Genomic DNA, 17,880 nt, shown 5'->3' on the forward strand with positions numbered 1-17,880 from the left:
AACCACAAGTAACTTCAGGGTGCACTGTGTTTGCTGAACCAAACCAAGAGGTCACGGCATAAAAACACAACACACAGGAGACGTCCAGATTTCCCTCAAAAGAAACACTAGAGGATACAAGATTGAGGGAAAATATAGCTTAAAGTCTATGTCCTTTTTTAAAAAGAAATAATTTAAATACCAATGCTTGCATCAGGGAAAGAAGAAATACAAAAAGAAAGCCCTCACTTATAGCAATGAAATCAAACCAGTGCAGCAGTGCGTCCATGCCTGCTTGTGGCCAGCACCGGTCAGTCTTTTCTGCCTGCTTCCTTCTCATCCCCGACCCAGTGCATCCGCAGTAAGCACCAGCAGGATACACGTTCATCTGCCCCTTGTCTTCACCTGTGATCACAGTGCGCCAGCCTGCAGGAAGCTGGTCCAGGGTTCACTCTGTCACTAAGTGTGTGGCCCGAGACCAGCATTAACACCACACATGCTCGCTGGAAACTCTGATTTAATAATCCCAGCGGAGCCAGTGCAGGAGCAGAAATGTAAATGATCACAGTGAGCTAGTTTCTGACGAGAAAGGTCAGAAATCAGAAATCCTTACTTGATTTTGGAAAGCTTCTGCAGGATGATACTGAGCTTCTCTAGGACATGGAGGTCGAGCTTTGGCGCCCGGAGCAGCACGGAGCAGGTCCGGAAGAAGAGCGAGCAGCTGCAGGCCTCCAGGAAGGGCTGCAGGGCACCTGCAAGACAGGAGGGGGCAGGGGCAGGGGGCGGGGGACCAGTACCTGGGGGGCGCAGGTACCAACCCTGCTGGGTAGGGCTTCCATTCTTTCCATTCTTACACTGTGGGGAAAATACCGTCATTGGAAGAATTAAAATATCTACTGGCTCTTGTTCAACAAGCAAACTTAAGGTAATGAGGTCAGAGTTCCATTCTTCAGATTCTTCCATTAAGCAGAATTGAGAATAAAGTCCATAAGAGTAGGCTGTTTAAATAGTGCTTTAGCAGTATTTAATAAGAAGAAGAAATTCTGTTGGGGTGGTAATTTTTTAAAGCATCTTAAATTTATGAATTTCATTTACATTTAATGACAACTTGCATAATGACAACTGAATAAGGAAGAACTTTTTAGCATAAAAGCAAAAGTGAGAAAGATTCATAAAAGAAAAGATTGAAGATTTTAATAAAAATTTTTTTGAAAAGACTTATGCTTTCTACAGTATTCCTTGCTTGAATTTTTTTGAGCAATAAAAGTTCATTTATATTTAATTTTCAAACTGTGGTTAAATATGCATAAGGTAACATGTACCACTGTAACCACTTGGAAAAGTGTAGTGTTTGCTAGTGTTATGTGCACACGTGCCATTGTGTAAACACCACCCCATGCACCCCAGAGCTGCTCATCTTCCCCAGCTGGCTCTGTCCCATGAGTCACTAACCCCCAGCTTCTGTGCCCCGTTCCGACCTCCTGTCTCTACATATGACAACACGAGGGCCCTCACATGTGTGAAGTCACAGAGGATCTGCCCTTCTGTGTCTGTCTTATTACACTCAGCATAACGTCCTTGAAGCCTGTCTGTGGTGTAGCAGGTGTCAGCTTCCACCTTTTTAAAGGCTGAATGATATTCCACAGTGCACAGACCACACTTTCTCTTCCTGCTTTCTTTTTGACAGTCTGACACTTTAATATCATGTGTCTCTAAGGTGGGGTCTCTCCGGGTTTATCCTGAACTTCACTGAGCTGTGGAATTTGGTGAAATTCTTAGATTTGCAAAAGCAAGTCTTTCCTCAAATGTGGTAAGTTTTCAGCCATATTTCTTTAAATCATCTTCATGAATTCTCTCAGCCACATCTCCGGACAAGCACCTGCAGCTTCATGGAGCACGGTGAATCTAGCGCTGCCCTGGATTAGGTGTTGTCTTCAGCGAGTGCTGAGGCTAGGCTGACCTTCTGTCCAGACGCTAAGACTTCCTTCACGTCAACAATGAAGCACGGCGCTCTCTCATCTTCCGTGTGTTCACTAAGCAGCACTTTTAATTTCCTTCAAGAACTTTTCCTTTGCGTTCACAGCTTGGCTAACAGCTTAGTGGAAGAACCCCAGCTGTAGGCCTGTCTTCGCTTTTGACCCACCTTTCTCATTGACTTCAATCACGTCTTTCTATTTTAAGTGAGAGAGGAGTACTCTTTCTCTCCCATGAACTTTCTGAGGCCACTGGAGGGGTACGCTGCTGCTGCTGCTAAGTCGCTTCAGTCGTATCCGACTCTGTGCGACCCCATAGACGGCAGCCCATCAGGCTCCCACATCCCTGGGATTCTCCAGGCAAGAACACTGGAGTGGGTTGCCATTTCTTTCTCCAATGCATGAAAGTGAAAAGGGAAAGTGAAGTTGCTCAGTCGTGTCTGACTCTTAGCGACCCCATGGACGGCAGCCCACCAGGCTCCTCCATCCATGGGATTTTCCAGGCAAGAGTATATTCATTAGCCTAATTTCAATATTGTGTGTCAGGGAGCAGGGAGGCTTGAGGAAAGAGATGGGGGAACTGCAGTCAGTGATGCAGGCAGAACACACACAACATTATTAAGTTCACGGCCCGCCCCCCCACCTCCTGCCCCAAACCATGACAACATCAAGACCACTGGTCACAGATCACTGTAACAAACACAGTAATAATGAAAAGGTTTGAAACACCATGAGAATGACAAAAATGTGACAGAGAGATGTGAAGGGAGCAAATGCTGCTGGAAAAATGGTGCCAGAAGATCTATTCAAGGCAAGGTCTCCACACACCTTCAGTATGTTTAAAGAAAAAAGAAGTACTTGCAAAAGCACAATTCACAATAGGCTTGTGAATGGACATATTTTTGGATAGTAGGACTTTGGGGTTTTTGGCCAGTTTCCCAACTTCTATTACTTTTATAATAAAAATAAACTTTACTTGAAAAACAAGGTCTGAGAAACATACTCAAATACATTGTTCCATTCAGGTGTTAAATGGCAACACAAGATGGTTTCTAGAGCACAAAAGAGAATAAACTAATAATACAAATACAAACTTAAATAACTTTATTTAAACTACGTCTGACAAGAAAAGGAAAGCTCTTCAGGAAAGTGAAACTCATGCTCTTAACACAGCTAAGCCCAGGTAGGTGAGTGACAGCTTTCACCACTAACAGGAAGAGAAAGAAACTAGAGTAATTTCCTAAAAGCACACTGCTCAGTTATAGTCTGATTTGTATTCATGTGCAAAACGTATAATCAGAAGCCCTCAATCCAAAAATAACACTGTGCTCACAAAACACACTCAGGTAGAGCAACGCACAGACCTCCGTTCAAACTCATGAAGTGTAGTCCAGCAGCTTTCAGAGAACTCTACCTACAAAGTTCCTGCTACTTCTCATGCTTGGGGAAGGTCGGGTGGGGATGGCAAAGGTGACCTGTGGTGGATGGACAGGGGGCCCTGGACAGACACACAGAGCTCCTACCGCTTCGCCACGTCTTCTTAAACTTCCAACACGGCACCGGGAACCCACCAATATGTGACAACAGTCATGAAACAAGGTGGCCACCAGATTGGGTGGCTCAGGTCCCCCAGTCACAGCCCACTAGACAAACTAGAACTCCACTTGAATCTGAGACACGAGACTCCAGAATGACGAACCTAACAGCCAGCTAAGGCGAGCACTGCAGTGTAGACAGACAATCACAAAGTTTCTCTACTTCTGAGTCTGGCCCACAAAAACCTCTGCCCGAGGCCCCACCAAGCCCCACTGGGAATGGTGTTTGCACAAATAAACTTTTCAAGTTACAGTGTGTCTCAGTTTATCAGTTTACAATGCTGCTAAAGCACTAGAAGATGAAGTAAAACAAACATACAGAATACATGCCCCATGTTTTAAATTACTCTGGGATTTAACAGATGTGAAATGACTGTGGAGTCACCTCCGAGTCTCAGGCCGTTTCTACACTGAGCCCCAGGTGGACACCACCAGGCACAGCTTAGCCACTGGCAGCTCCTCTCGGGCCCTTGGGTCCAGAGCCCCACACAGGCACTGAGGAGGCCCCGCTCAGCAAAGTGGCAGACCTGAGGCCCAAACCACGGCACTGCATACACGGGCCACCAAGGCCCAGGAGCTGCAGACCAGCGCTATCAGGATTTCTTTTCCAACAATTCTTCCGAAACAGTTACATGGTAAAAGAGGGCTTCCCCAGCGGCTCAGAAGTAAAGAATCTGCCTGCAATGCAGGAGATGTGGGTTCAATCTCTGGGTTGAGAAGATCCCCTGGAGAAGGGAATGGCAACCCACTCCAGTATTCTTGCCTGGAGAATCCCATGGACAGAGGAGTCTGGCAGGATACAATCCATAGGTTTACAAAGAGTCAGACATGACTGAGCAACTCAACAATATGGTGAAATGAGTTTCCCACCTCAAACCTAAAAAGAACAAAACAAAACCAACAGTAGAAAAGTATTTGCTGTGTTTTGATCTATGATTCATTTATCCCTTCAACAAACTTTGTTGGCTAATACCAGGCATTGGGTTTATGCTAAAAATGGAAAATGCACCCAACAAACACACATACCTCGGTCAGCAACCCTCAAAGTTACATCACTTCTGGCCTCCTGGGTCCCATCTCTCTGCCAGCACAGCTCCCAAAGAGCAGCCTCAGGAGCAGTTGTTTACCCCATTGGATAGGAAGAGCGAGACAGGGTGAGGGCGGCTGGGACAGAGGCGCCGGGCCATGCATGAGGAACCGGACATGGTCTTCCGCATGGGTGCTGTGGGCGCCCCAATGCTTCTGAGGTTGTATCACATTGTCCTCTGGCTACACGGTGGCTTCGTCTGTCAGACACTCAGATGGCTTTGTCTCTGATGAACAAACATTTACACCTGATAGGAGTTTTGTTTTCCTTATTGAAAAAAATTCTGTGAAACTCGTTGGAAATTCACCTACTTCAAAAAGTAACCTTGAGTCTCTGTGTCTCAGTTACTAATTTTGCACTGCTGCTGGAGACCTGACATCAGTCAATCAAAAGCTGCCACGTCACCATCACCCCTCAGGGAGGAGTGAGACTCCAGCGGGCAGTCTGATCGTTTGATAGTGACAGTCAAGAGATGAACACGAATAAACTCGGCCAGCGGAGGCTGTCCCCCTGGGGCAGGAGGAAGCAGTCCAGGGTGGGGGAGTGTGTGGCAGAGCCCCTCCCCAACCCACAGCTCTGGGTTCAAGTCCGAGCTCCGCCTCGGCCCAGCCGTGGGTCCAGGACAAGCCAGCTGACCCTCCAGGCCCTGGCTCTCCCCAGGGCCTCCTCGCAGGACTGTGTGGGGAAACAGGCACACAGACCACATCCAGGGAGGTTGGAGGGACAACTGGCCACCAGGGACCTGCCCTTGCTTGCTGGCTCCCACAGAGCGTGGGCTTCCTGGCTGTGGTTCCACGTTCTCAAGGCATAATGAGAAGTGCTGTGCACGGAAGATGAGAAACTCAAGAGTGGAAAGAATCACTGAAGCAAAATGGCAGCTTCCCACAAGTTGAGGGGTTTCCCTGGGGTCTGAAGAACAAGGCAGGCAAAGCCCATCAGAGTCCTGGCTGGGCTGGGGAGGAGCCCCCACCAGCGAATAAGAGCCTGTCTCACTCACCAGGGCCATCGCCGAGAGGAAAACCCCACTGACCACAGATGCAGGGAGGCTGCGGGAGTCTCCGGGCGGAGAGGTGGCTGGGTCCCCATGTGCCCTGCAGGTGGGGTCGCTTCCCCCCAGCCACCAGGACATGGCTGCTCTGCTGCACAACAGACATGAGCAACAGAGAAGGGGCTGGAAGATGAGCGAGTCTTCACACTGAGGCCCCTGGGAAAGCTGGTGGACATGTGGACAAAGGGTGAGGCTCTAGGACTCTGAACGGCACTGCTGACCCTGTGACCCAGCTGTACCGTACACAACACAGTCGCATGTTCAGAATAGACTCAAACCACCGCCCTCACTGGGCACGACACTCTTTGGACTTCCCCTCTCCCTCCCATTATTGGACATGACACTCACTGGATTCCACGGTCATCTGCAGCAGGCTGTCCATGACGCTGGGCAGCAGCCCCCGGCTGGAGAGCTTCAGGTGGCTCAGCACCACTGGCAACGCCTGCAGCTGCAGGAACAGGCTCTTCCCCTCGTCCGCCTGCAGGTCCAGACACAGCGAGTCGAATGCCTGTGCCAGGAAGTCAGCTGGAAGATAGGGCACCAGACAATGAACGCATCGTTAGTCCAGCAGGTCACAGACATAGCAGGAAGGGGACCCCGATGCGGCCGCAAACACGAGAGAAAAGAAGAAACTGAAGGACCAGACAAGATGGGCTGAATTCAGACACTGCCCCTCACTCAGCTGTCAGGACTGAAATGGAGAAGACGGTATGACAGGGTAAACTTCACTCAGAAATCCCCTGTTCAACACTGAATTTACAATGAGCACCACTCCTTCTTCTTTATATCAAGGCAAACAGTCACTATTCAGCAGTCTGATCATGACTACTGCCTGCCGACACCTGTGAGCAGCGTCACCACCGCCACCTCGACAGCTGCTTCTGAGACAAGCTTTCTTGCTACTGCTGCTCCCATCGACCTGTTTCAAAATGTAACTTTATAAAAATGAGGGTTTCTGCCTCCAGATCAAGACCAAATGGGAGCCACTCCCAGAGCTCAGGAGACCGACCTTCTTGGGTTGCCTGTGACGTCTCTGCCAGGAGGTCAGACCATCCTGACTGCAGGATGGACCTGAGGTCAGATAATATGCAGGTAGTGCATGAAGAGTTGACACAAAGTGTCAAACCCACAACAGGATCATGTCTATGCAGATGCTCGTGAAGAACAGAGTCCTTGATTTCTGCCCTGACACTCCAGCAATAACCCTTCCCTGACCTGGGCACTCACCATTACTCACGAACTCTGTACTTACGTCCTGTTATTTCGCAGTGGATGAGGTTTTACCAACACCGTGTTAGAGCAAGGTCCACATTTCACAGAATGTGCTTTGCTTACATGAAAAATATTTCTTTCTTCATTCATTATTGTTCCTTATTACTGATGATCAGAATAGTTAACACTCTAGTCACGAGCTCTGTGGGGTCTCGTTCATCAGGGCACTACCCCCATGACCCGAGCACCCCCCAAAGGCCAATCTCCTGACACCATCTCCCTGGGAGTAGGGTCCCCATGTGAACTGTGAGAGGGACAAACATTCAGCCCACAGCACATGGCAGCCAGCACCTCTCTCTGCCAGTGGCCCTGTCTGACCTGCATGGACCATCCCCAAGTCACCAGTTTTCACTATCTGCTTCTGTGTCCATCCCCACGTGTTTAAGGCCAGTGCTGCGGACGGTGTGTCCAATACTAGACTGCTCAGAGTTGGGGAGGGTGCACCGAATCCTTCCTGTTTATCTCTTCTTCCCATTTGTGTTACCAGCAACGAACATCACTGTGTCTCTGATGACGGGACCAAGTACGTTGATACATGGTGGACTCTGGTCTGGGCTTCTCACACACATCTCAGACAGCCACTACCCCTTCTGATACAACTCTGGGGACCATAACCACAAGGAAGAAGAGAAAAAAGACAGAAGCACTGTCTGGTAGGCAAGCTCTCTCTGTCACTAGCTACTGAGCTCTGCTATTATGAGGAAAAGCAGTCAGAGGCTACAGGAGGCAGATTAACATACACGTGTTCAACTAAACTTTATTCACAGAAATAAGTGCTGGGCCTCCCGGGCTCCGGCCCACCAAGCATTGTCCCAGTGGATCCGTAAAGGTGCACTATCCGTGGTGTGTGGGCTCTGTGAGGCGGGTAGCAGCAAAGGCTGCCATGGACACAGGATCCAGGTGCATCAGTAAAGGCCCTGGAGGGCAACAAGCCAGCCCACCACTGACCTTCTCAACTTCAGCAACTACAGTCGTTCTAGGAGATATTGGGCCCCCAGCATGAAAGAGCACACTACTCCATTCTTAAAAAGTAAAATGTGTAACTATGTAAAAACTGCTTCAGTGTGGACAATCTGAAGGCTTACCTTGAGTGACTGTTTTGAGGACGATTAAAGTGGACACGAATCTCAGGGGCAAGCTGGTGCTCTTGAAGAAGGCAGCTGTCCTTGGTCGACTCTCCACTGAGTGCTCTAAGGCCACGTCCTGAATACCCTTCGTTACCACTCCTCTGAATATGTCTTCACCCAACCTCCTCAGTGTGGTTGTCATGGTAGAGTGCTGTTAAAAATATGAACTCTCTTGGTACACTTATCCATGGTCAGGAAATAGATATTTTAAATACCACAATCAAATATATGAACTAAAAATAAGCCAACTAAAAAAAATTCAATGGAGCTGAAAATACACAGGATTGAAAAGCGGAATACAGGAAACCCACTTTGCAGACGCACACAGGTGAAAAGGGCATGCACAAAGAACACAGAGCACGCTGACAGCGACCGAGAGGCTGGGGCAGCTCTCAACCTCAAACAGGCTTCAGAGCAGGCAGTTACCAGGGAAGGAGGGGCAGCACGCAGTGACGGAGGGCGAGGGCTCCAGGAAGACACGACGACACCTCGGATGTGTGATCACCTGCAGACACAACACCCACCCCACGGTCTGTCAAGAATAACCGATAAGCTGGACTTCATTAAAAGGAAAACCTCCTGCTCTGTGAAAGCACTGTCAAGAGAGTAAGAGGACAAGCCAGAGACGGGGGAGAAAACGTGTAAAAGACACACTTCAAAGACTGTTATCCAAATACTGATAGAGTCCTAGAGACTCAGCAGTAAGAGAACACAGCCCGATTAAAAACGCACAGACGACCCGGACACCGCAGCCAAGACGACACACAGACGCCAGGCAGACACAAGCAGCAGTACCGCACACGTCATCAGGGTGAAACCCCTGTGGGTAACACCCCACACTACGGGGAGGGCTGAAGCCCCAAACCCCGATAACACCAGATGCTGGTCAGCCTGTGGGGCAACAGGTACCCTCAGCACTGCTGGGGCACCAGAGGGTGCTGCTGCTCGAAAAACAGGCTTCAGCTTCTTAAACAACAAAGCATCCTCTTAGCCAATAACCATGCTCCCTGATATTTCAGCTCCTGAAGGAGCTGAAAACTTATATCCACACAAAAACCTGCCTGTGGATGTGACAACAACTCTGCTCAGAGTTGCAAAATCTTGGTAGCAACAAACATGTCTGTCAGTAGGTGATGTTTACAGTGGTCCATCCAGACAGTGGAATAGTAGTCACAGCTGAAAAGAGCTATTAGGCCATGGAAAGGCATGGAGGAGCCTTAATACATATGACTATGTGGAAGAAGCCCGTGTTAAAAGGGCATGCACTGTGTCACCCAGCTCCATGATATTCTAGAAAAGGCAGGACCACCTGGGTAGTAAATGGACCAGGTGCGGTGGGGCAGAACAGGCACACGACAGAGGATTTTTAGGACAAAATTTTTTGCTATCAAATTTTAATTTTTTGCATTGATTTTCTATTAAACTATACTGTGTGATAGTGTAACAATGGTTACAGGCTCCAACACATTTGTCAAAACCCACAGAACGCACACCACCAAGATGCTGGGGGATGAAACGCAGGACTGTGAAGAAGATTCCGTCCGGCAGGGATGCTGATGGGTGGGTGGCTGGGTGGGTGGGGGGTGGTGCAGGTGCAGGGCAGGGTACCTGGGAAATCTCCCTGCTCAGTGCTGCTCTAAAACGTGACGTCTACATACGAGAAGAGCAACGTGAGACTCTGGAAGGAGGCGGGACTGTCCCCTGACCGCGGCCCTGGCGGTGCCACTGCGCCGCCTTCGGGAGACGGACACGATGTGTCTATTATTTCTTATGACCACAGAGAATCTCTAATCACCTCAAAATAAAAAGCTTAACTTACGTACCTGCACTTTGACAACCGTTGAAACTAAATTACTAAAAACCCATCAGTATGTGTTTAGCAACGCGCAGGTGAGAACCATACTTCTCAGCAGAGAGCCGTGCAGCTGGCAGCCCCGCCGGAGCACATGGAGCTGCAGAGTCCACACAGGAGGCAGGGCAGCACAAACTGTCTCAGCAAGAATGAGAAGACTATTCCGGAAGGAAGACAAAGTCTCACTCAATGCTGAGTCTAGCCTTTGATGGCTGAAAGCAAGAATTCAGCCAACCTTTCTCAGAACCCATCACACAAACAGCAAAGTCACAGTGACTTTGAACAGACTCCAACATTTTATGTAACTTTCTTTTATGAGACAAACTTACGACTAATACACTCAGATGATGTTATGTGTGTGGATGCACATGGGCATATGCTCCCCCACACACGTGCTCATGCACTCACTTGTTTACCATGATGGCAAAATATTTAGGATTTCCTCAGGAAAGGTATTTCCCTAAACCTCAGCCATCTGGCTACATAACCATCAGTCATGCATGGAGCAGCTTAGCCCCCTCATCCTAAGGGCCATGGGGCCAAGAGGAAACTACCCCAGCAATCCTTTGTTTCTTCCCCATCTTTAACTGAATGAAACCTGTATCAGGATGCATCAATACTAACTGGGGAAATAAAATTTTACAAACCTACTATAATTCACAGCACACGGTACACACGCACCTCACATTGGGATTAAACAACCCTAGGTGAGCTGGTAACACACACCCTTCATTTTCATGACGCTGGAGTAACTCTCCCTCTTTGATTAGCTTATCCTAACAATCACAGTCCCATTTAGCTAGTGTGTGTTTATTGACATAAGCACAAAAAATCAATTTCTATTACCTTCAAGAATATAAGAAACCATAAATTAAATAACGGGGCAGGGGGAAGCAGTTAGTTTCAACAATAACCTAACACAGTGAAACTCCTTATTACACAATTCTGAAGCTCACAATGACCCACTGCACTGAGAAAGAGGACAGAGAGGGAGAAAGAAGAGCAAGTGGTGAACGAAGCAACGGAGGCAGGAAAAGTCCTGCGACGTGAAGAGAATGCACAGGGAAGCCTGAGACAGAGCAAGATCGGGAGCCACGCAGTACTGAACACAGCTTTCCCTGCAGATCGACTCTGATTCAGTTACCTGAGTCCCGGCATCGAGCTGCCTTAGAGACCAGTAGATAAACTTCACAAAAGGCTCGTGAAGCCTGGCATTCACAAAGGGCAACCACTGCAGCTGCTCTGTCATCAGAGGCAAAAGCTAAACATGAAACGATGGAAAACATAAACACAGTTTTCAGACATATGAAATTATCGGTTTTCCAAAAATTATTTTTCCAAAAGAAAATAAGAGTTCTCTAACGAAAGAATCTCTACTTTAAAATTAAATGCAATACAATAAGGAAACACACATTTGAGACATTACATATATATTTCCTTGACCCACCGATAGCTCACCTAGGATTTTAAGATTAACCTATATAAACACACATCTGAATCTTTTGTTGTTGTTCAGGTGCTAAGTTGTGTCTGACTCTTTGCGATCCCATGGATTACAGCATAAACTTCTGGTACATCTATAACCATTAGCTGATAATGCCATCTTTATTGCCATGGCATAGTCTAAGGTGATAAAAGCAGGTTTCAAAAGTGTAATAAGATCCCCTTTATATAAAATATGTCTATTGAATTTATATTGAGAGAGAGAAGAAAAGATGTTTTTAAAAAGTATTAACAGTGAGATTTTAATAACTGGAAAGATGTTCACTTTCCTCTTTACATGTCTTTCATAAACATTTTAATGTTAATTTGTAAAAATAATACACATTAAAAAAATTTAAATATGAACACTGACTCAACAGTATGTTATTTTGTTGCAAGTGTAAGACCACAGAGATACAGTCTAAGGCTTTGAGGAAATAATCCCACTTCTGCTATAACAGCCTAAGAAAATTACCTACAATAAAACCTTCTAAAAGCTTGCATACAAAAATAGTGTTACACTGATTCGAAAAAAATGGAAGTGATTTAACGGCCTAATAAAGGGAAATAGCTAGGTCAAGTGAATAGCTCTACTCAGTGGACTAGAGATGATGAACAGAAAATATTAATGATAAAAATTAAGTAAAAGTAATAAAAGCAAGGATGTAAAATCTTATGTAACTGGACCACAGACATGATAATAAAGACACACCAGACCTCTGACAGCAGCTCTGGGACACCCTCTCCACGCACCACCCGCCTCTATTCCGCGACCCCAACCCCTGATACACTCTCTTTGACTTCTGAGACCTAGCTCCCCCCACCTCTCTGCTCACTTTCAGGGCCTCCTACTGGCTGGTTCTCAGTCACATGGTCACTGGAGCTCCTCAACTAGGATCAGCCAATTAGGACTCACGCCTCCCACATCCACACGCAGTTCAGGCATCTCTGCAGAGCTCTATCCCCAAGGCAACGCCCACCAGACACAAGCATGCTAGTCTCCAGCTCAGTTGCCTAAAACTATCCAGCCAGAGATACAAACCCAGATCTTGTGGTTTCCTACCTGGAGTGAATGCTGCCAACATGTATTCCAGTGCAAAATCAACAGCTAGGAGCCCACCTTGAGGCCCCTCAGAAGTACAGGGTCCAGCACCAAGTCCCACCAAGTCCCAAGTACGCAAAGCAGCATACTTTCGTACTGGCTTCCCCAGTGGCTTACCGAGTAAAGAATCTGCCTGCAATGCAGGAGACACAGGAGACCAGGGTTCAATTCCTGGGTTGGGAAGGTCCTCTGGAGGAGGAAATGGCAACCTACTCCAGGATTCCTGCCTGGAAAATCCCTTGGATGGAGGAGCCTAGTGGGCTACAGTCCAAAGGGTGGCAAAGAGTCTGACACGACTGAATGATTAATATTTCAGTTCAAAGGTGTACATCCAGAACAAGTTAATAAATAATAATCCTTATTCGAGGATGACGACAAGAACCTGGTGCTCCCGCGGGCTATGGCTGGAGGTGTAGTTCCCTGGTCAGCTGGCTGTTAGCAGAAGGTCACCCCAGCCTGGTTATGACCCTCCTCCCTCCTTCTCTGCCTTCACGGCTGGTGAGGGTGAGTGAGCCTCTGATCGACTCTACAGTAGCCTCTTGTGTCTGGTCTGAAGTGCTCTGTGGTTACTGGACCCACTTGGATCACCCTGCGTTAATCACCACTTTAACCAAGGCTCCAACACTTGGGCCACCGGATGCAAAGAGCCGACTCATTAGAAAAGACCATGATGCTGGGAAAGATGGAAGGCAGGAGGAGAAGGGGACGACAGAAAACGAGATGGTTGGATGACACCATCAACTCAATGGACATGAGTTTAAGCAAGCGCTGGGAGATGGTGATGAACAGGGAAGCCTGGTGTGCTGCAGTCCATGGGGTTGCAAAGAGGTGGACACAACTGAGTGACTGAACAACAATCTCCACTTGGGGGTTCAGTGGATGAGTAACTTTAATTCACTTTGGCAAAGTGATGTAACACCCACGGGCTCTAGGGCTTAGGTTACGAGTATCTCCAGGGCCATTATCCTGCCCAGCACAAAAGGCATTCAGAAGAAACTTTTTAGGTAAGGATGAAAACTGGAAATAATTTCCTAAAATGAAACCATGTCCTGTATGTAATAATTCTTTAAGTCAAACAAACAACCTCAGATATCCACTCTTCGGAGTTTTTAATGTATTTCTTGTAGAATGCAACAGTCAACCTCTAGTGACAATTTATACTGACTGTAAATCATGAATATCAATATCCAAATTCATGTTTGTAATATAAGAAAATGGTCATTTGTCTTTGATAATGAGAAGCCTTTTGACAATTTTGAAAATACTGTTTGTTCTTTCATGACAAAAGGCAAAATAAAATTATTTTAGTGAGATGTGAATCCTAAAAAGATGCATTATCAGGAATTGTCCATATCACTGATTACCTGCCTAACTCTAAAATATAATTATTTTGCCATTTTTTGGAGTAGGTTTTTAGTTTCTGGTCTTCCTTTAAAAGGAAATTCCCATCATGTTATAAAAATACACACAGGAATTCATGTGGATTAAATCTAAAATGAGTCTTTTTACAGCAGACTATTGGTATGATCAACTTTCTATCAAAAATACTTTCAATACTTTTTCTTCTGCAAAATATACCACAAGCTTCTTTTTTTCACTCTTCACGTCTCTACTGAGTTACATTATTTCAAACAAACCTTATATTATTTTAAAAACAAACCTTCACACACTTCTCCTGAATATCACTTCTCTGAGAAGCAAATGTGGGTAGTGGCTTTTCACCATCCATTCCAGATTCCTCATTTTTCAATTTGCTAAGGTGATGATCTGAAATCCAGTCCATGAAGATAGTTAAAAGTTCATAAACTTGTCCATTAAGTGATACCTATAAGCAAAAAATTAAAGCAAGCATTTATTTCAATTCACGGCTTGCTAAAACTTCAAAGGCAAGTTTTACATTTGTTATGTGATTATGAAATAATTTATCTAAACTCCTCCTGTAAAACATGCACTGGATTGCAAAGCTTCTCCAAATGGAAGAAATTCCAAATCAAATCTCTCTAGTTAACATCAGACACATGTTAAATGCTGGCTGACAGAAGAGGGGAAACCCACCACAATAAGGACGTTGAAAGAACTGTACCTTATTACCAAGAGAGAATTTTCATTAAAATTCTTTATCCAAGTTTGATAATGAAGAAAAGCAAAATTGGCATTAATTCAAGGGCATGAACCACCATAACTAAGGTTTTAACAAATTTAAAGGTTTTAAAAGCTAAGTAATTTCCACCATGGAACTTATCTTCCTCCCCCAAAAGCTGTTTTTCTTTACATTGTACCATTCTATAAAACGGATATGAAATTTTTTCCTGGAAACACTGTTCTTTGAGAGTCTACACAAATGGGAAGAAAACAAGAACCAAATGCCATAAAAAACCAGTATAAATTCAACTCAACTGACTTCAAACCACTTTTAATCATTTTAAGTCTATGTTTATCACACATGTGCCTTAGGGAACTATGCCAGATTTAACTTTAGACAGAGAAGTACAAGAGCAAAGTAATAAAAAAGGCACAGTTCAGCAGACAGCAATCCACAAAAACAAAAACAGATGAAGGAAAACAAAGTTACATTATTCTGAACAAGAGTAATCTTTAACTTTTTCAATTTTCTTCAAATAGGAACTTTTGATGAAAACTACCATCATCTTGAGTACCTGAGTATGAATCTCTGCCGGGGGCTAGCGTGAAGAACTCCGCCCATGGCAAAGGTCATGAGGAAGGAGGCTTGGCATACGCAAAGGCGTGATCAAGCCACAGGAAACCCCCTGTTCCTGAGCATCTACCCCAAAACCAGATTCTGTTTTATGCTCTCACCTACACCTCTGACTTGACGGGGGGCTCTCTCCCATAACCGTTTTTCTCGGAGAAGGAGTAAACGTGCAGCTCCAAGGCAATAAAAATTCCTGGGCGTGACAAGAGTGTTTCAGCTTACGGATTCCTCTTAAGGTTATCTAGCCCGCCTGTATGGCCACATGTGATTGTTTACAGCCTCCCAATCTGAGAGGCATGAGATGTTTTAGACTTACTAAAGGCAAATTCTTTTGGTTAGGAATTATATTCGTGAAGGGTTTTTCATTTGTTGTGTCAATAATTGCTGCTAATTCCCTGCTCTGGGTGGGACAAGGATGTCTCAAGTCCAACCTCTCTGCTGACAGACTAGCTTGTGTAACAAGATTATCCATACTCCTGCCACTACTCACATGATTGTTTTCTACCTCTTAACCATAAACAGCACAGAGTTTTGGAGTATTTTGAGAGTCTTAATTAGCATAGGGCTTTTCTCATTGTTGAGTCAATGATTGCCGCCAGGCCTCCATATCCTTAGGCACCTGGGAATATATTAATCAATGTATTTGGAATATAGAAAAGGAAATATAGTAGTTTTTAAGGTTAGCAATACTAGACTTTTTGAGTTAATGAATTTTCTCTTTTGTAATAGATCACTGTACTTTGTTATAAATCACTGTGTCCTTGCTATGTAAAAATGTAACTTTATCACTATCTTAAGACTAAATAGATCTTAAGGGGAACATTGGTGAAAGGATTTTCATTTGTTGGGTTGATGTTTGCTGCTAAATCTCCATGTTCCCTGCCCTTATAATGAATATAACTAGCATATAGGAGAAATAAGTATTAACCTTTAAGCATATAGGAGAAATAAGCATTAACCTTTAAGATTAATCATGTTAACCTTGGGTTAAATAAATTCCTTTCTTGATTGTAACTCACTGACACCCTCACCCTATAGGAATGTAATTTTATTTGGAGGGTGGTGCCTGGTTTAAGAAAAAACACCCTTGGAAGAAACAAGTTTTTTGGTTATCAGAAAGAAAGGATCATAAAATGTCAGCAGTTCTCATGGCCAGAAGATGATGTAATATCCCTAAGACCTTTTTTTATACATTTATGTGAAGCACCTGATTTTGATAAAGGTCAGGACTGCTGACCCCCGCGTGACTCTGTATTCATCCCTATGTGTAACAAAAGGTATATAAGCAAACCCAAAAATAAAGAAATCGGATCAGTTTCCGGAAAGACTGATACCCCCATGTTGCTTCTTTCTTGCTCCCCGTTTCTCTGGCTGAATTCCAAGTTATTCAGCCTCTTTTTCTCCACTAATTTTCCTACTACACTATCCATTTCTAATCTCTCTATATATCTGTGATTAAATAAGTATTTTTCCAAGGATGCCGACGCCGTCCCCACCTTCGAATCACCCTGGATCCACCGGGGCTGGACCCCGGCAAATCTCCACTTTCTCTACTTTTAATTTTTTTTAATTAAAAATTTTTTCCACAACTAGCATCCTCTTTAATAAAACATGGAAATTATGTAGTAGGGAAAAGGGTGGGAGAGTTAAATAGGACCTCTTCCAATCACTAAGCCCTCTGCACACAGCCTGTGTATGGCAGACAGAGGGTTTGGGTGCGGGGAGGCAGCAACAGGCTGGAGCAGCCCTTTTGGGAGTGGAATGTGGGGTCCGGGCAAGTCTGCAGTGAGATATTACTACCACCCACTGGAAAGATGAAAATAAGAAGGATTGGAAACATCAAATATGGGCAAAGCTATGGCACAATAGAACAGACTGCCAGCAACGGTACAAATAACATGACCACTTTGGAAAACTGGCTGCCGCCCCAGAAGTTAAACCTATGTGTACCTACATGAAATTTCAGTCTTGTCTTTATTTCCAAGAGGGATGGAAACATATGTCCACAAAGAACCCTGTACACTGATATTCTTAGCAGCTGAATATTTTGCTCTGTTTTTAAAACAAAAGCAAATTTGAAATATTATGATACTTTTCTACAAAGAAATTATTACGGTGAATACTTCCAGAACAAAAAGAATGTATGATAAATTGGAAAAAAAAAGGAAAGAACAAAGAGAAAAATGTCCTGGCTTTGCAGTAGAGAAAATTTCAACCATACCTTACAAGGTTTTGAAGCTGGTACTTTTTCCTGCTTTAAACTTTTTGCTTCATGAGTGGCCTGGGGATTGCCCTTCAGTCTCTGTATTGTCATGAACTCATACTTCCTCTGCGACAGTACGTATCCACGAATTAAAGAAAAATGGTATCAGAAGTGAGACCAAGGCAGCCATTTCAGATTTCACTTGTGTCCCAAGAGCAGAGCAGATTCCTTACCTGTAGATTGTCTAAGCGGGCTTGAACTCTTTTGGCCTGAACTTCCAACTTCCTGTTTTCTTCACTCACTTCATTCAACTAAAGCAGGAAAACAACAGACATTTCAATAGAAACATCAAGCTGATTTCCTAGTCAAGTTTTCCCAGGATACTATCTTATCTGGTCTATCACCAGGCAACACAACACACAGAGGCAGCACCCGCGATTCAAGATC

At 45.1% G+C, this 17,880-nt stretch overlaps 1 protein-coding gene across 7 annotated transcripts in view; it reads right to left on the bottom strand.

The window, feature by feature from the left end:
- Positions 1-17,880, bottom strand: part of CCDC138 (coiled-coil domain containing 138) — a 30,746-nt gene that overhangs the window by 1,438 nt on the left and 11,428 nt on the right. For 2 of the 7 annotated variants that reach the window (XM_052648946.1, XM_052648941.1), the window contains exons 8-14: positions 17,667-17,744; positions 17,452-17,559; positions 14,178-14,342; positions 11,078-11,194; positions 8,040-8,232; positions 6,031-6,207; positions 593-731 (exon numbers count right to left, since the gene is read on the bottom strand). In XM_052648946.1, the coding sequence (XP_052504906.1) occupies positions 593-731; positions 6,031-6,207; positions 8,040-8,232; positions 11,078-11,194; positions 14,178-14,342; positions 17,452-17,559; positions 17,667-17,744 (977 nt within the window). Of the gene's footprint in view, positions 1-592; positions 732-1,226; positions 4,861-5,026; positions 5,848-6,030; positions 6,208-8,039; positions 8,233-11,077; positions 11,195-14,177; positions 14,343-17,451; positions 17,560-17,666; positions 17,745-17,880 lie in introns of those variants that run through there. The other 5 variants (XM_052648945.1, XM_052648944.1, XM_052648947.1 and 2 more) reach the window with 5 other exon arrangements.

Source organism: Budorcas taxicolor, chromosome 11, assembly GCF_023091745.1.
Source record: "Budorcas taxicolor isolate Tak-1 chromosome 11, Takin1.1, whole genome shotgun sequence".
In the NCBI taxonomy this organism is placed as follows: Eukaryota; Metazoa; Chordata; class Mammalia; order Artiodactyla; family Bovidae; genus Budorcas; species Budorcas taxicolor.